At 36.5% G+C, this 19,797-nt stretch overlaps 1 protein-coding gene and 1 long non-coding RNA gene across 3 annotated transcripts in view; one reads left to right on the top strand and one right to left on the bottom strand.

Annotated features, from left to right (window-relative positions):
* Window positions 1–16,566, top strand: part of ZNF831 (zinc finger protein 831) — a 61,940-nt gene extending 45,374 nt beyond the window's left edge. Inside the window, exons 3-7 of one of the 2 annotated variants that reach the window (XM_087720525.1) lie at window positions 2,441–6,580; window positions 8,039–8,172; window positions 10,314–10,474; window positions 14,644–14,726; window positions 15,474–16,566. In XM_087720525.1, coding sequence (XP_087576651.1) covers window positions 2,477–6,580; window positions 8,039–8,172; window positions 10,314–10,474; window positions 14,644–14,726; window positions 15,474–16,097 — 5,106 coding nt within the window. In that variant the 5' untranslated portion in view covers window positions 2,441–2,476 and the 3' untranslated portion in view covers window positions 16,098–16,566. Of the gene's footprint in view, window positions 1–2,129; window positions 6,581–8,038; window positions 8,173–10,313; window positions 10,475–14,643; window positions 14,772–15,473 lie in introns of those variants that run through there. The other variant, XM_087720524.1, reaches the window with a different exon arrangement.
* LOC148044744 (uncharacterized) lies at window positions 10,004–15,521 on the bottom strand. Its single transcript, XR_015697368.1, has 2 exons — window positions 14,575–15,521; window positions 10,004–11,363 (listed from the first exon to the last, which is right to left on the bottom strand). It is a non-coding gene; the product is annotated as an uncharacterized LOC148044744 (long non-coding RNA).
* Window positions 16,567–19,797: the final 3,231 nt, after the last annotated feature.

A 19,797-nucleotide genomic window follows, 5' to 3' on the forward strand; every position in this document is an offset into this window, starting at 1 on the left:
ATTGATAGTGATAACAATGTATACATATGTATTGGTTTGATAAGAGGAAATTTGGTATAAATTTTAAAAGGTGAAAAAAGGGGAAAAAGTAAGATAAACTTAGTCAAACTATTCTTAAATAAATGACTGATAATGATAATAATGTAATATTTGTATCAACATGATAAAAGGGAAATTGGATATAAATTGTAAATAGTGATTAAGAAAAGAGGTGCAAAATTTTGTTATCAAACATAAGTAATTTTTATTTTGAATGTGTTATAAAGATATAATGTTGTTGGATGATATTGAAAATAGATAATGGAATGCCATTATGTGGTTTTGTCTTAAACTTTGGAATATTTGTTATAAAGGGACGTTAAAACAACCATATTCATATGAAGGATGAAGTATGATGATAGTAATATATATATAAATATATCTGATGTATGTAGGTCTTTGGTTATTCGGGTTTTCTCCCGCGTAAAATTGGAAGTGTCTTGGCGACGTTTCGACGAAGTCTCATTCGTCATCTTCAGGCTCGTTTGCTCGGCTTGGTGCTTCCAGGAGTAATGAGAATATCTGATGTAAAATATATAATTTGATATGAATCATAGGAGATGACGGTGGAAGGGATACACAAAAGTTTTTTGTAACCAATTGACACACTTTTTACAATCTGTAATGGAAGATGTTTTTATGGTGTTTGTTGTGTCTTGTTTGTTTGTGTTTAATTTAAAAAAATTAAAACAAAAGAAAGCCAGTATGTCAATAGAAAAGCTTAAGTCTGCAGGAATATTAATATACATTCCAATAATAATCATGTAAGGGTATTTATAATACAGACTTTTTGAAAAGCAGCAGGTGCACTGCCAGCATTCAGTTATTACTCAATATTTGAATATTTCTAGACATTTTTCTAGACAAAATGGCTAAGATGCTGAGCTTGTTTATCAGAAAGGCCGACAGTTCGGCAGTTTGAATCCCTTGTGCCACGTAACAGAGTGAGCTCCCGATACTTGTCCCAGCTCCTGCCAACCTAGCAGTTCGAAAGCATGTAAAAATGCAAGTAGAAAAAATAGGGACCACCTTTGGTGGGAAGGTAACAGCATTCCGTGCGCCTTCAACATTTAGTCATGCTGGCCACATGACCATGGAGAACGTCTTTGGACAGCGCTGGATCTTCAGCTTTGAAACAGAGATGAGCACTGCCCCCTAGAATCAGGAATGACTAGCACATATGTGCGAGGGGAATCTTTACCTTTTAGACATTTTTGATCAATAATTGCAGAGTAGAAGGAAAACACTCAATTCCATTGCAAGAATATTTCATTTTATTGGGGTTTTCTTAGAATTGTTTCTTGCTTATCTTTTAGGAAAATATTTGCTGTAATTCATGTTCAAAATGCTGGTTAAAATATGTGCAATGTAAATCATTTTGGATTTGAATCTGGCACAATTTAAATCACTCCCATTGTACTCTATTTAAAAGCCAACACCTATACAATTTGCCTGGATTCTTTATTGTATTGCATAGTAAACTTGGAATGACTTAGTTATTAAATATTATAATGTAATATTCATGACTTTTAAATATCTATTATAATTATGTTGTGCCTTTATTGTTTTTCAATTTATTTCAAAAGGTGCTTTGACCTTTTGCCATTAAACCTGATTCTCTCTTGAGGATCTTTTGTTTGTGTGTCATGCATAACTGATTACTATTAAAAGCAGCCCTTCAAGTATACTGATAATTGAATCCTGCCAATGTCTATTTGTAGTCCAGAAGAGGATGTATTGATTCAATTTTAATTGCTCCCATCCTTCAGTTTCATTTCCCTCCAATGGTGCCTGAACATTTGGCATTCTTTCTCAGTGTGCTTCAAATATAGTACACAATTGCTTGTCATAAGTACGTCACATTTGTGCATTTTTTTCTGGGTTCAAATGCAGTTTTGCAATGGCTCAGACACAAAAATAAAGAACAAATAGTTGCAAGATGCTGCATAAGACCTTTAAATCCATACCTTTAAGTATCCGTGCATTTGACTGCCAAAAACTCCCAAGATTTTTCATTTTACTTCATTTTATTTCATTTACTTTTGTTAGAAATCAATGATTGTAGGATATTACCTTCATTTTTGTTATAAGCAACTAAATAGTATCTCACAATATATTTTTTATTTGAATACAAATAATAATATCATATAGTTAGTCTTCAACATACGATCATAGTGAAGCCTAAAGTATCTGTTACTAAGTATGTAGAAATGTGCATTAGATGTGTATTTGCCTGTGATGACTTTTAAAAGAATAAACTTAAAAAAAACCTCATGGATGAATGTATATATTGGTTAATATGTGCCTATATAGTGACGGCATCAGGGTAGTCGTGATCTATTTTTGAAAGTGAGGAAAATGTGTTCTGATTTCAAATGTAGGTGTTCTTTGTTTCCCACAGATAGGCCCAAATACAGTGTTGGACCATCTAAAGGAAATGGAGGGGCAGAGTCTTCCTTGTCCACCTGTTTCCTTAGAAGACCCACCAGTTCAGCTCTCCTGCCTTCAGGCCATCCCAGCAGCATCAGATCTCTTGCTGGGTCCCATGATTCTTCAGCCAGAACAAGCACTTGCTCAAACTGTGTATTTAAAGGCGCTAACTATTCCTTTCTACCAACCTGTTCAATCAAACCATAAACTTTCCAGAGTCCAGACAAATATCACCATAGACAATAGCAATTTACCTTTAATCCTCAATCCACTTCTGCATTCGAAAGGGACAGATCAACTTCAGGCAATCATTCAGAAGCAACCCAGTACAATAAACATGGTTAGTCATTTTTCACTTTTGCCACAAAGTTCTTCTCCAGGTGCACCAACTGGAAGTCCAGGGAAGGCCAAAAGTTCTGGGAAGTACCTGTGTAAACATTGTGGGCGTGACTGTCTGAAGCCAAGTGTCCTTGAGAAACATATGCGATCACATACAGGTGAGAGGCCTTTTCCATGTACAACATGTGGCATTGCGTTTAAAACTCAAAGCAATTTGTATAAACACAGGAGAACTCAGACCCATGTCAATAATGCCAGGGTGCCTTCAGAATCTGATAGCAGTAGTCTACTAGAAGAGAATGAGAAGTTGACTGAGATAGTTACATCCTCCCAGACCATAGAATCTCATGATAAAAATGATGTCCAGCCAAGTGCAAGGACTAGATCTGCTGCTTTGGAGTCCAGTGACAAATATATTCTTGCTACTTCGTTATCGGAAACTCTCCTTGTTTCGGAAAGTCAGAGGGTGAAAACGGGTAACTCCTGTCATGGAGAAATAAATCAGAATGTATTTGAAAAAGAGACTGCCAGAGATGCCACAGATCTACCTCAGAGAAAGAAGATCCAGGATCAAAGGTCTCCAACAGGAAGCAGACATAGTCAGCTACAGAGACAGCAAGCTCTGTATTCAGAGAAGCTGTGGAACAACAGATCTGTGGACATCAAGCTAAAAAAGTGTGAGAGCACTGACTCGGGGTATCTGTCGCGCTCTGATAGTGTGGAACATCAGACACCCTCGCCTGGCTTCCTGCACAGCCTTTGTGAACATAGCACGGAGTCAGAAGATGAAGCAGTTGTCACCAATAAATGCATGACTTACAGTTTCTCAAAAGTAGATTCAACAGACAAAGCAACAGGAGCCATAACCCTGGAGAAAAAAAGGTTGGAAGAGCATATCTCAAGGCTAATATCTCATAATAAAGCAGTTGTGGATGACACCCAGTTGGACAGTGTTAGGCCCCGGAAAACGATTCTATCCAAACAAGGAAGCATTGACTTGCCAATGCCTTACATGTACAAAGACTCATTCCATTTTGATATACGGCCTCTGGACACCAGCAAGAAAAAGAATATTTCTCTGCGCTCAGCCAAGTCTATCTTCACTCCTGCGGAAAAAACTAAGCCATTGTTTTTTCACTCGGTTCCCACTCAATTCTCAACAACAATTGACTGTGTGCCTGTTACAAGAAGTAACTCTCTGCCTTTTGTTGAGAGTACAAAGAAGACGCAAGACCAGGCAGACAGTTCAAAATTGTCTTCTTTCTCCAGAGTATCCCCAGATGTGTGTTTTTCTGGCTTGTTGCATAGCAGCAATTTAGACACAAATATGACAAACGTTCTTAACAGCCACCCCCGGGCACTTGTTAGACAGGTGGCAGTAGATGATGTGCCATTAAATTATATGACTGAATCTTCGCTCTCTTTAGAGGAGAAAAAAGGTAAACAGAAATCTGAAGCTGGGGTGGAAGGAGTGAACAGCAAGAATAAGAAACCCAGTCAGAGAAAATTAAAAATGTTTTCTCAGGAAAAATGGCAAGTTTATGGGGATGAGACATTTAAGAAAATTTATCAGAAGGTGAAAAACAGTCAACCAACCAAAAAACAAAAAGGTAATTTAACAAATATTTCCAACATTTATTCAGATACCAAGGAAACTGCCTGTGGGAAGGAAATTACATTGTCGAGAGACGGACGAAGCTCTGAAACTGGAAACATAATTTCACCACTAGTAGATGTTACCGCAAAAGCAAATCCAGACACATTGGAAAGCCACGCCAAAGCCAGCCCTGCTGGTCACTCTACTTTTTCTCAGGAGAATTCAGGGCGATTGGCAGAATTAAGAGAAACACTGGGTTCGGTTGGTGATTGTGAACAACACAGCATAGCAAATGAAACGTCATCTGTTGAACATCGATGCAGAGACTTGCGTGTTTCAAAACACAGCCAGAGTGGCAATAGTAAAGCTTTGCCTTTAAGGAAAGGTTGTGAATTGAAAGTCCAACTGAAGCAAACTCAGCTGAACCCTGCTACTTGGCATGATCATGACTTAGAAGATGCGCATGGACACATTACTGAATGTGTACAAAAATATGAGGATACCACAGCTAACAGAAAAGGATGCAGGGGGAAAGAAACTGCCCACCTTGGACACACAGCTTTATCAGCACCACAGTGCAACACCAGTGAGTTGGTGTGTGAATCTCAGACGTTACCCTCAGAAAGAAAAAAGCCGAAGGTGGATAAACTGAAAAACGTGGAAAAGATAACATTTAAAAATAGTAGTTCAACCGAGTTGGTTGTGAAACTGATAGACTGTTACAATCTTAACATAGTTGCTGCAGAATCAGCAAAGGACTCAGGTAAGGGGGGGAAATGGACAGTAATGGTAGGAACACCGGCTTCAGGTAGTAGTATGGAATGTGAGGAAGGAATCCAACATTCTCTAACAGTATCTAATGATAGGGATTGTATTGTAAGTCTAACAGATACAGCAAATATCTCTGCGACATCATTTCCTGAACAATTCAAGACCGATGTAACAGAGGAACAAACCAGTAATTTGTTTGCAATAAAAAACCTCACATCTCCCATAACAACAGCAACAGAAGAATTATCAAACTGTAGAGACTCAGCACCAACCCACACTCAGCATGAGGTAAGAAATCAAGTGGTTTCTCATCTAAAGAAAAACGATTTTCTTCCGAAGTACATCTTAAAATATTCACAAGAAGGAAACAAGATAGGTGTGCCATTGTTTCTTACAAGGGAGCCCGAAAATATACCGTATGCTTCATTGCCAAGCAGCTCAACCATTTCCCCATATCCTGCCTGTAACAATAAACTACTTGATAGTAATTCCATTGATGTAACTGTGTGCCCTTTGCAATTGGATCTGAGTCATCCAGCCAGGAGAAAAGAGCTAAAGTGGGACATGCCTACAACATGGACACCTTTGGGAGCTCCTGCTCCAACCCTCCTTGAAGCAACAACAATTACAACCATGGTAGATCAAAAATGTCATCTTCGAAGTGCAAGTAGGAAAGTTAAAGATACATGTAAAGCAGACAATAGAGACAACTTAGATGAACAGAGATTGATAACAAAAGAGGATGAATGTATAGTTGCTTGCACATCACACATTCCTGGGAGGAAAGTATGCTTTACCACAATTTATACAGGAGGGCTTTTCTTATCATCAGACATGACTGGGCAAAATTCAGCCTTAAAGTTAATACAATCAGCGAAGAGTTCAGTAATTTCACTTTCTTCGTTGGTGGAAAGGGCAGTTTTGTGTGAAAGTAGCGAGAAGGAAGTCAAGGAATGGCAACTGGAGACTAACCCTTTGCCAGGATTTGAAGACTTGCCCACCTGTTCAGTTAGCAGTCCGAAATGTCTTTGCCATTCTTCCAATATGCTCTATTGTCATGTGCTGTGTACTCAACCAAAGGAGATTTGCTCCCAGCCTCAATTAAGCATAGAATCTCATGCGGGAAACTTACAAATCCCAAGCCTGAATCTATCCTTCCCAACTCTAAATGCGGAGCCTCAGCCGACTTGGTGTTGCTTGTCAAGAAGCCTCCCACTTCCGATTGAGCAAAAGGAAATGAAAGATTCTGCATATTCTTCTTTGTATATGAACGAAAACTTCATTTCAAAATGTGGTCAGTCCATCTGCAAAATGAAAAGCCATGGGAAGGCTGCTAGGGAAGGCTGGAGAATTGGAAAACCTCAAACACTGTTCTCTTCTCCACAAAGGCAGGAAATAGAGAAGGTAATGGCTTTATGCTTTTCCTATTCCTAGACAGAGGAATGCTGTTGATTTAGCTTTACAATAAAATGGAAATGGTTGTTAAGAGGTGTTATACAACCTTATTAGTAATAGATTTGAAGATTGTGGATTCAGCGTGATGATTATCGGTTGAACCATTAGGTTAGAACAGTGTAGGTAATCTTGCTTGGAATTTTGAGAATATGTTGCCATGAAGGTTATATATTTATCATCATGATCCTGATCATTTAAAATTTATTAGCCACCCAAGTCTAATTTCCCAGGAGGGGGATTAGTGAGGCTGTCTCTAATTTTATGTAACTCAGAAATACTCTGAATTGTCTGGGATTAGAGAAATTAGTTCCCTGCCATATTAGAAATGCCTTTGAATTACTGGTTTGGGCTGGTTCGCCCAAACCATTAGTAAAAAATGCTTAACAAAGTAAAAAAAGTTCTGACAATCTGACAATGTGCTATGTGATGGTAGGAACTTTTTTTTTAGCATTTGGGGTCCAATTTTGCTCCTAGGAGGCTTCCCTGAGGCCTGCTAGGCCAAAAACATGGGGTGGGGTGTGCTGTGAAAGAGAGAGAGAGAGAGAGAGTGAGAGGGGAAGGGAAGGCGGAAAAAGGAGAGGGAGGAAGGACCACAGACCTGGCACTAGGCGCAGCATCAGAGGATACCTTGAAAGAGCACAGCAATCCATGGCTGGAAGGGACCTGGAGGTCATTTAGTCCAACCCCCTGCTCCAGCAGGATATTGTTAAAGTGAGTTTCTGTATTTTGATCCCCCAGTCACATGACTACATAGCCACACCCACAGTCATATGATACCCCTCACCAAGCCACACCCACAGAACTGGTAGGAAATTTTTTTAGATTTCACCACTGCTTTGAATACTCCATTTCTTCCATAATCAGTTTGCAGTTTGCACCTCAGAAGAAAGTGTGCAGCACTGGGAAGATAGATTCCCATCGTTCTGATCCTCTGGATGCGCTTCTGGAAAGCAGAGAACCATTCTCATTCTTTTGCAAAAATGAGATATTTATAAATAATATGTGCTGTAATTAAAATAAAAGAAAACACATTTAAAAATTGGAAGAATAAATGTGTCTTTTCTGGCATTATAAGGACAGCATTGTACTGCCACGGTGGCTCTCATAAGATGGAGATGTTTTCTTTCTTTATAAGATTTATAAGGCTGTCAAGTCAACCACTATGACTGGGGGGTATACAGCATAAGAACAAAGAAGAAATCAAATAAGGGGAAAAGTCTTTACAATAAACATTACAATATATAAATACAAAATACAAAATGGTAACCAAGCACATAACAAAACAATCACAACTATATCCAACATTCTTTTGAGAGGAGACAAACTGTTCCACTATTTTTGTTTTGTATGCCGTTGTTTACATTTTGATTTTTGTCATGCAATGTTATTCATTTTTTGAATTTACAGAAGTACATTTTAAACACTGATGCTCAGGAAGTCTCCAAAAGCATGCCAGAACTCGAAAGGAAAAAAGAAAAACTTTACAAAAGGAGAGAAAAGAGAAACTTAAAAAGGATAAAAGTGAAGATTAACCCCAAGCGGTAAGAAATGGGGGTTTAGTCTTAGAAGAACAATTTTCCTTTGATTGTGAATAACATTCATAACTGAACGATATGGTGGAAACTCTTTGTGAGGAGAATTTCTCCAAATTTTATTTTAGAAAGAAGTAGGACATTTACATGGATTGTGCTGTAGTAGTACTAACACTGACACAAGTAATCTACTAATCTTTAAAAGTCTTAAATTAAGTTCCTGGATTAACTATTATGTTGTGACTTCAGATGTCATGTATCTCAGTCTTCATAATCTATTGATGTCAAGGGGCAAGAGGGCAGACATCTTCAATACAATAATCAGTACACCGTAACATCATGACAGAAATCCTGTCCTACTTGTGCTATAAGTAATTAGGTTTTAGCTTTTGCATCATGGCATACATTTTATCACGCTACCCATGATTAAAGAATTAGGAAATTCCTCTGCCTTCATATTTGTTGTTTTGCCGCCTCTTTATTTATAAGGTAGCTAATGTCAAGAGCTTCTTCCCTGCCTTTGTTCTCTAAACATACTTTTCTTGAACCTCTCTTGGTAGAATGTAGTCAGCCAGTTATATATATTGCATTTTCTGCAGATAAACTTTATTTCTGTTAACAATTACAAAAAAAAGCTGTTCAGTGGTTTTTGCCAATTGGACCTCTCTCCAGGAAAATAAAATGTTCATGCCAATGGTGGGTTCTGGATCCCGTTGCAACCGGTACAGTGTAATGGGGCCCAGCGTCCAGCACATGAACGCGTGCAGCATGCACGCACAGCATGCGCATGAGTCCTTACCTCTTGCAACACCTCTGTGTGCCTCCAGTTGCTTGACAGAGCATTGCGCAGGCGCAGTGTGCTCTATGTGTGGAAGCCCCGAAGAGCTCAAATATAGGTAAGGAGCTCGGGCGGGTGGGCCCTGCGGAGCACCATACCGGAACGGTACCTGGTGCTCCGGGCAGGCATGTACTGGGGCGTACCGCCTGCAACCCTCCACTGGTTCACTCCAACATATTACAGGTAGTCCTCAATTTATGACCACAATTGAACCCAAAATTTCTGTTGTTAATAGAGACATTTAAGTGAGCTTTGCCCCATTTTACGACCATTGTTGCCACAGGTGTTAAGTGAATCACTGCAGTTGATAAGTTAGTAACATGGTTGTTACAAAATCTGGCTTCCCCATTGATTTTGCTTATCAGAATGTGACAAAAGGTGATCACATGGCCTTGGGAAACAGCAACAGTGATCGGAGTTTTGATCATATGATCATGGGGATGCTACAAAGGTTGTAAGTGTGAAAAACGATCATAAGTCACTTTTTTCAGTGCTATTATAACTTTGAACTGTCATTAAATGAACTGCTGAAACTACCTGTATTATTTGATCTCTACTACATTTTTTTCTTTCTTTGCTTGCAGAAAACCCATAATGTACACCTTAGTAGGAAAAGGGAAACGCAAACAGGGGAAAAAGAGCAGATATTTAATACTGAAAGCATCAAATAGGACATTTTTGTTTTTACATTTGATCAATATGGGATTCAAATTCTGGTATTTGAAAAAAATGATTTCATTTATCCCAGTTTAAAATTGATGCAAAAATCATTAGAAACTTTTTTTGCTCAGGTTGGATAAAATCATAAGGCTTATGTACTGGTAGCTGAAACTTTTTCTGTAGGAGGAAAAAAATGTTATATTAAACATGGTTAAAATTATATAGAAATCTCCAAAGACAGAACAGCTATTTGGTTTTGGATGAGAACTTCCTTTTCAGTGCCACAACCAATTTAAACCAGACAAAACAGATTATATCATCAAGGAGATTTGGAAGCAGGAATAAAAATGGAACCACATTTTAATGAGATAATAGTTTCATTTGTTTCAAGTAGGATATTTTTTGGTATTTTTAAATGCACAAGTGTTAGATTTAATAAGATGATAGTTGAACATTACATTACATTGTATTAGACATTACAGTCGGTTACATTGAACATAATTTTTCCCCATTGAGACAAACTGGAAGAAATATTATTTTTTCTGGATTACTGAAGTTTGGCAAGCGAATCAGTCCTAAACATTTGTAATGAAATATGAGCTTGAGGGATGTTCTAAAGACATAATATTAATTTCTAGATTTCATTATATAGACATGAAGATCATCACTCACAAAGACATCGTCTTCTCAGAAGCCACCAGTCAAGCAAGCAATGCTGGGGTTTGAGGACTTCCAGAAAGCATTCCCACATCAACGCTTCTGACATTTGGGAGCATTGTGGAAAATGCCATTGTTTTCCAACGACTTCACTAGGTAAGCCAAATAGGAGGGGAAATGAAAATGACAAAAATGTCTGAAGTCAAAGGCAGCTGCCCCTTAACATTTGTGGGGTCTTCCTGCTCAACATGGATAATTGCTCTTATTTCTGGTATTCATATTTCAGTTTGCGACAACAGAAAATAAAAACTACATAATGTTGGCTATCATCACATTTTTCGCCAATCTAATAATCTTTTTTAAAAAAGTGTTTTTTTATTTTTAACATATAAATATTTCTTCTTTCCTTATACAGTGTGTTGCCTGGGTACAAATATCTCTGTGCAACAGCTTTCAGAATTTACATCATCATCCACATTAATTATCTAACCTTAAAATTACATTGTATTAAACAATTAAACATTATTAACCTATTCATTTTTCTCTTAATGTATTTTCTAATAAAAACACAATACTGTTAATCATAATTATCTTCATCATAATCTAACAATTATCATCTTGTTTATACCTCTAACTTAACATATTTTCTACTCTTCTTTAAGAGGAATTCTTTCCCCTTCTTTAATTAGGGAAAAATCTTTTTTGATGGACTTTTAACCTGGGAATAAAGCTTATCAATATGCCTGAAAAAAATAATTGCAGGCAAAGAAAGCTCAATGGCTGCATTTCAACAATCATTCTTTATCAGTCCAGCATACCACATAGGCAGAATTGTGTGGTTGAAAAAGTCAAGATGATTGGCATCGTGGTATGTGATCAAAGTTCTGTCTGCTTTTAATGCAGCACAGATTTTAAAAACAGGCAGCTTCAATTTTATCCTTGTGGCCTCTTGACATTTTGGAGTGTATCTTGCAGACATCTTTGCTCACAAGGTTACAGTTGATGGGAAAAATATGGGGGAGTCTCTTCTGCATGTTGCCATAATCTATTAAATGAAAGGCAGGATATGAATAAAAGAAAATGAAGAATAAGGGAAGCTATTCGGAGTTTAAGGATTTCCTCCAACATCTGTCCTGAAAAATTCCCTCATTCAAAGATCCCAACAGATTGTAGGATACCCTTAGGCCATTGCCCAGACTTCTTGGATTTAACAGTCATCCTGCAGAACCCGGGTAGTTCATTCTAAACATATTTTACTATGTTCTTTATTGTTAAGATATTTGTAACTACAGAATTTGTTATAGTAATTAAAGCAACAAGCTAGAAACCAGGAGACTTGAGGTCTACTTTTACTTTAGGTATAAAACCAGCAGACTGATTTTGGGCTAGTTATTCTTTCTCAGCTCTATGGAGGTACAGTAGAACCTCTAGTCATCAAATCAAATCAGGTTCTGACCAAAAAATTCACATCCCCCCCCCCCCCCCGGCCGATTTCCCCTTCCACGCCATTATTTTGTAAGTGCCAAATTTCCATAATTAGGTTCAGGTCACAACCAAAGTTATGGAACGAATTATGGTTGTGACCAGAGGTTCTACTGTAATGGCAAACCAGTTCTAAAATCTTGGCAAGAAGACTGCAGGGACTCGCCCGGGCAGTTGCCAGGAATAAAAACTGACCTGAAGGCAGGTTAAAGCAAATTGAAATGTTGAAGTATTATATTGCCTGGTAGTAGATAACCAATATAATGATATGATTGCTACTATAAGACATTGTGAATTTTGAATTTCTATGTTGTTTACATGTGCTCCAGGATTCCTGTGCAGTTTTACTTTGAATCATACTTGGGACTTGGTTTTAGGCGTTAGTCAGTCTCTTGCTTCTCTCACTTTTTTCCAGCTCCAATTATCCTGGATTAGCTCCTTAATGTCACTTTTCTTGGAGACTTTGAACTTATAATAGGTTACGGTAAAGAACAACTTGAATTTCTAAGCATACAATTTACCAGGCCCAGCTTTTCTACTGCAGTAAGATATTTTTTTTAAAAAGCCTTTGTACTGGATTTCTCAATTCTATCCTGTGTTCTTCAGATCTTAGAATTCAAGTAGTAAAACAATTTATGAACACAAATTAATCTATTTTTTATTTTCCATAGTTATAAAAATAATTATAATTCTGAGAAGATATGTAAAAATTGGACTTTCTTGGCACTTTACATTTGTTGCCAGTCAAATTTTCCATAAGAATATATAGGAAGAAGGAAGACTTGCCTACAACTCAAGAATGGACATTGAAAGTTACAAACTTAGCTGAGATGGCTAAAATATCGGCATATCTTAAAGATCACTCAAATGAGAGATATAAACGAGACTGGAAAAAATGGATTGACTATATACAAAATAAATATGGGACCAAGAAATTCCAGTTAGCCTATGCTTAAGATCAGAAATGATTTAAATTGTTTAAAGTTGGTTCAGCAAGAAGAAGCTAAGATCAATGTAGAATGTTATTAATTTTTTTTATTTCTTTTTTTTTCCTCAATAGATTTTAGACTGTGTTTGTTAGAAATCCATAGTGTACGGGTTCTGGGAAGTCGGGGGGGGGGGGAAGGTGGAGGGGGGTTGGAGGAGAGGGTAGAGGGAGGGAGGGGTATATATTAGGCTAGACAAGAATTTGGTGGCAAACTAGAATTATTTTGATATACAAGAATTTGTACTTCGATGTCTTACTGATTGAGGAATGATGAAATGTTTGCCTTAAAAGAAATAAAACTTTTGAAATAAAAAAAAAAGAAAAGAATATATAGGAACCCATTGCGTTATTTTCTTTTGGTGAAAGCAGTTGTGGAAAACCAGAAAAAAAGTAAGAAATAATCAGCAAAAGATATATATGATAGGCATGAGATAGCAAAGGGTTACATCTAATTTACATCATTCACCATTTCTTGATTATGTGGCATCAAGTTGTCAATTTTTAGTGACCACATGGATAGTTATCCACCTTGCTTCTGGTTGTCCCTTTTTCTGCTTTTTTCCTTCCACCTTTCCCAGTCATAGAGGCAATGTGGAATAATTTCAGCCTCACCATTCACTATGCCTTTCCACAAACCACCCTTGCACCATCACACTCTTTTTATTCTTCATACTTCTGCCTGTTCTTAAGGATTGCGTGAACTCCTCCCATTATTTTTTTTGCCATCCTTCTCTTAACCCATTCTTTTCTTGTATATTCATTGTACAATTTGATTCTCACCAATTCTCTAGGACCAAATCTCTTTAATGTACTTATATTTTAACATGTAATTTTAATGAGGAAAATTTTAACAAAGCAATATTAGAAATGAAGAAAATAAAGGAGAACAGAGAATAAGAGAAAATAAGAAAGAAAATAGAAATAAATAAAAAGTTATAAAGAAGCAACTTCAGATTTTTTTTGACAGCAGTTATAAATGCTTTTATAGCAATAGCAATAGCAGTAGACTTATATACCGCTTCATAGGCCTTTCAGGCCTCTCTAAGCGGTTTACAGAGAGTCAGCATATTGCCCCCAACAATCTGGGTCCTCATTTTACCCACCTCGGAAGGATGGAAGGCTGAGTCAACCCTGAGCCGGTGAGATTTGAACCGCTGACCTGCTGATCTAGCAGTAGCCTCCAGTGCTGCATTTAACCACTGCGCCACCTTGGCTCTTCTTTTTATATTTTATATTTTACATTCTCTCTTTAAGGTTACCTCATAATTTTCTTCTTTCAGTAAGGTACTGTTTATACTCTTCAACCCATAAATCACACTTGTTTTCCTGACAAAAAGTCCATAAGCAGTTTCTAGTCACTGATAAAGATATATTGATTTTTCACTAATCAATATAACAAGTTAGTTTTGCCTTCTCTGCTAGTTCTGTCATCTTCACCAAGCATTCCTCTGTTGTGGTTTATTTCAGAATCTTCCAATTTTTGTACATAATTTTCCATGCCTTTTTTTCTCTAATTGATGGGCCATTCATTCCAGCAAGAAAAGTTCTGGTTTCAGTTAAATGTTGATCTTTAAAACTTTTTGTATGATTTGTACATACAAGTAGTCTTTGACTTAAGATCATAATTGAAGTCACAATTAGAATTACATCTTAACCCATTTTTATCCCAAGGGAATAAACCGGCAAAGTTATCTAACTAATCAAAATTAAAGAGATGCCTATAAATTATTCAATTTCTCAAACGTATTAACATTTGTGAAATGAGATTTAAACAAAATCCACATACTTCTCTGAGAAACGAGTGAGTGCATCAGCATCAGTAATCTTGTTAATAAAAGTATTTTTTTCCAACTAGGAAATGACAAAAATCTGCAACAGCCACATTACAGCACAACCAATAAAGCATCTTTCCATTTAGAAGAAGATAAGATGAAACAAGTAAGGAGTGATTTATGCATGACATTTTTTCCCATGATAAATCAGGTAGCTTCATTTTAATCTGGCAAGTGGGTTATTAATTTGATTGTTTAACAAACGAATAGTAACATCTGCTTAAAATCCATCAAATAAAATGTTTGCATTAATAGGCCATATTAAGAAGAGGGCCTTTAGAATGGAGAGGATTGTTAGGAAGAACTTGGAAAGATAAGATTAAAGAGCCAGAATAAAAACTTGAGTTGTAAAGTATTGGATAATGAATGGAATACATTTTGCTTTGTACCAATTATTTAGTACCAAGAAAGAATAGTATGGTATTGTACTGTTGCAGCATTCATGATGGCTAGTGGCTAAATATATTGTTAATATTTAGTAAATTAATTATTTAAAAGATTTATTGTGTTGTGGCCATTCTTATGGAATCCAATTTTATGTGAAAATATATATTTCAGTTGCAAGACAAATTGCATGAGATACTTAACACAAAGCATGTCATGGGAAGACATTCTTGCCGATTATGCTATTAGCATTCTAGAGGACAGCCGTATTGGCTTAATCACTGAACTTGTCCAACATTCTCTTCCCAAAATGGCCAATCAGCTGCTGTGAAGAAATCCTCAAGCAGGTCAAGGATGTATTAATGCTTCCCATTGTTCTTCCAGCAGAAAGTGGAATTCAGTGACACACACACTTATAACTAGTAGTTTATAGCAACTGGTGAATTGATAATTTCTTTATGTCTGGTAGGATACACCTGGACTGAACAAATGCTCAAGTGACAACTTATTTCTTCAAAGAATTTCTACAATTCCAGAAGTAACTACATACTCCTGTCCATCGTCTAATAATATATCAGCAGAAAAATGCAGTAGTCTAGATAGTTGCTCCCTGGGAATTTTTCCAAAAGAACCCCACCCAGACGTAGATTCTGAGTACAACGGACCTTCCACTGAACCTTATCATTTGGAACTCAAAGATACAAAGAAGAACCAGCTGTGTAACTTTGTTGGATCTCAGACTACTAGACCTATTTTTCTTTGTTCAAACAGAGGCTGTAATAACTTAGAATCAAAGGATAAAAATGTTCTTATTCTAAAGCCCCCCATTCCTATTGCAGAAAGAACAGAACAATTCATGGAGAGAGATTTGTCTCCTCCTTTAAAAGAGCAACATGCTTCCACCTGCCAAAGTCTATGTCCTGTTTCACTCACATCAAGACTACTTACTGAGATGTCAGTTTCAACTAAATCCTTACCTGGAACTCCATCTAATCAAAAGCAAAACTTGGAAGCAACGAATAAGCCAATTCATTTGGAATACGATGACATAAGCAGCAGTGATGATGAAGATAGATTGGTTATAGAAATCTAAGGAATAAGTTACCTATTTTTAAAACAGAGTTCAATATGAAGGGGTAGCCATCATCAATCTGCCTTTCTCTTGTATCTTAAAAGTAAAAAACTATCCGTGCTAATATTTGCCAAGGATCTGAGCTTCTTTACATGTGCTTTGCTTTTATATGTGCAATTAGTTGCACATTTGAATCCCAATGAGTTCACTACGTAATTTCTCTTCACCAAATTCTCTATACAATCCCATTTTTATCATTTTCTCTATTTATGCCTCCGAAAGTAGACTAAGAATCACTTTGTCTCCTTTGAGAAGTGGAAAGTTGGCCCTGAAGATAGGAAAGCAACTTATTTTCTCAGCTGCTCCGTGCTGCTTATTTAATCTAACTTTTCCTTCTACAATTTTGCATGAAATCAATGTCCTTAAATCACTTTACAGCATTTTTTTGTATTGCACAAATATTCCAACATCTCTTTTGGCAAACAACTCAAGCGTGTATTGTTTTGTGTCTTTTCTGTAGAGACCTGTACATACTTATCTCTTTGATATGTTACCTTTTCTACAATAGGAAGATACTCTTTGATCTTGTTTCTCAGGTCAGTTGGGGAAAATATTTATTCTGCCAAATGAAAATGCGTAGGGACTTTGTCAAAAAAAATTGAAAGCATAAATAATATACTTCTTCCTCTCCATACATGTTAAATCTGTGCACTAGGGTGGCAGTTAAAACATTTGTCCAGTTGAATATCATGCACTTTCCTAAATGCACTTCCATTGCATTAGAATACTGTTGCGAAGCAATGGTCACTTGGAGCTTAACTGTACTGTTGTATTATACTTGTTTTATATTTAATATTTCATATATCTTAACAAGCTATTAAAACGTTCATGTAAAATTCATAGGTGCCTTTCTTTGAGCAGAAGACAGATTGAGCATGATTTGTAGATTGTTCCTAATATGCTGGCCCAGTAAGGCAATAGAGAAAAAACACATTTCTGCAAAATTAAAGCAGAAGATGAGCCTTCTGTTCAATGTATTAATACTGAAAATGACATTTAATCATCCAAGTTACTGAAATGCCACCATATATTTCTATTTATTGAAACTGAAGATATGACCCATCATACAATATCCATATACTGATCTTTATGGTTATCTATACAGTATCTAACTTTCTAAATGCATTTCCACAGTATTTTTTTTTAAAATGCAACATGGGGTCAAATGTCTATGGCACAGAACAGTCAGGCTCTGCTATGAACTTCAAAAAGCAGGTAGATGGCTTCTGAAAGCTTTCCAATTAATATTTTAGCTGCTTTTACATAACACCTGAAATTAGTTTTTATCTTTATGCACTCCATAAAACTTGTGTGTACTACAGTGGCAGAACACAATGGGCATAAAAACTGTATTGAGATACAGATGGAAAGGGATGAAATCCATTATTCTTTAGTGACTGGCTTTCATTAATCTTCAATTACTATATCTTCATGACTCAGTATGAAATTAACTCCTTACTTTTGCAATATTTATTTTGCCACATCCATAGATGGAAAAACTGGACAGAGTAGGAACAGAATAGAAACCACTGCCTAATAGCCTTAGGCCCATGTGAAAGTCAAAGTCTGTCAACATAAAAACTACTGATCACCATTTCTACCCTCATTTCTAAAATTTCACAGGCACAGCTGTTTTCTAACGGACACAATTTTAAATATGAACCTGCATTGTTAGTCTCAACCCAGCCCTTGATTGCCCAAGTGGGCTGCTGATCCATTCTTTTTGCATAGCAATGGGAAGGCTGGCAGAAGAGTATATTGATGAGGGGATTGTGAGTTGGAGTTCAGTTGCCATGGCAATAGGGATGAGCAGATCCTGGTTGTTTCCCTGGAGATGGCATACAGATGGGGAGCCTACAGAGCCTCCATGTGGCTATTTGGAGTCAAATAAATTGATAGCGGAATCTAGAGAAACATTTTGTGTTGCATCAGCGTCGTGCTTTTTGCATAAAATCACTCTGTACAAAGTCACTCTGGAGTCCCTTGGGATTTTTTAGGCAGAATGTGCAACAATGCAAAATGTTTAAGGTTTCAATGCTGCTGAATCATTGCCAATTTGAATAATCAGAACCACCAGAGCACAAGGATTCTGTATTTAAAAGAATTTCTTTTTCTTCATGCACATCCTTTGCAGGCAAATATTTCAGTCTTTATTTCCCTCTGAATATTTTTTCAGTTTAAGATACCAAATTAATATACAACTACTGTACTCTAGCAAATGTTTTGTCTGACTAAAATGCTTGTGAATTTCTGTGCTTCTACATCGTTACAGACATAAGTAATTAATTATTAACATCATTAATTAAAATGGTTACGAAAATTAAAAATGTTCCAGAATTAGCAGTAGTCTGTTTTGGAAAAATAATGATTTATACAATATTCAGATTATAATGTGAATTGATGTGATCCACCCATACTTTGTTCTAGAAAATAACTTTTATTAGCTAATACTATAATCAATACCATTTGACTGTGGTACAAGACTTGCAATCACAGTAAAATGTAACTGAATTTTCTTTTCGAGAAACAAAAGCATATCAAAACAATGAAATGTGTTATGATACTGCGCTATTCTCGTTCAACACAATTTTTACATCACCCCTCCCTTAAGAAGGCAACACAGTAGAATAACTGAAATAGTATGGTGACCATATGTAGAATGTTTGGAATGAATTACAGCACAAGCATAAAAACATTACATATTCAAAAAGAATGTGGGGAGGGGGAGGGAGAAGCTAATGACATTTAGCAGGTGAGACATTAGCTTTTTGGCGTATTTCAGTTTTGCCTGCTCACTAACAAACATTTGGAGCTTATCTAGGTGGTCTGTGGAGCATAAATATAGTTACTCTTCAAATGGTAATACAGCAACCTATCCAAAATAACTAGGTTCGTTAGAAAATCAGCAAAGATTCCTGCATCTGTATTAATCACTTCCCGAATACTTAAGGCAGAACTTAAAGCAAGACAGAACTTAAAGCTGTAACATACAAGAATTAAAAAAAAAGATTTTTTTTTAAAAAAAATAGACAATATAAAAATGTATTCTTTTTTAAAATAAAAAATGTCATCTTGGTATATATGACCACAAGTTAAATTTCATTTCCAGGTTGAAACTGATTATTTAGATGTGCTATAATTTGATTTGTAGATGAGTTTCAAAACTGTCCTGTTCACTGTAGTGGATAATCTGAGCCAAGAAATTTGAAATTTAAATTTGAAATTTAAAGGTAGGTGAACATTATCCTGAAATTTCTGATGGCTTTCAGCACTATGAACCATAGTATTGCAGTAGTATTAGTAGTAAGGGTGAGCATGCATCATAACATTAATAACATTAATCATCTTGTAAGGCTTTTAAATGAAGTACCAACACTATGCATATGCAGCTGTTTATTTCTGTTTATTAATTTTAGAGAAACAGTGGAAGTAATACATCAATGTCAGGAGTAAATTCAAGAATGGATATGGCCAGGAAGTTCAACTTGAAATCAGATAATATGAATGTGCTATTGGTCTAGGTAACAGGTTACATTCCCTGAGGGGGGGGGGGGGGAGGTTAGTATATGTTTTCTACTAGGTTGTGAAAGCACTTTTTCTCTGGATGACACAATAGGCCACTTTATTACTGTGTAAGATTCAGATGCCCCATCCTCCTGGA

Source organism: Thamnophis sirtalis, unplaced genomic scaffold (genome assembly GCF_051295495.1).
Source record: "Thamnophis sirtalis isolate CommonGarterSnake01/CBP01778 unplaced genomic scaffold, rThaSir2_p1.2 scaffold_7, whole genome shotgun sequence".
NCBI classification, from domain to species: domain Eukaryota; kingdom Metazoa; phylum Chordata; class Lepidosauria; order Squamata; family Natricidae; genus Thamnophis; species Thamnophis sirtalis.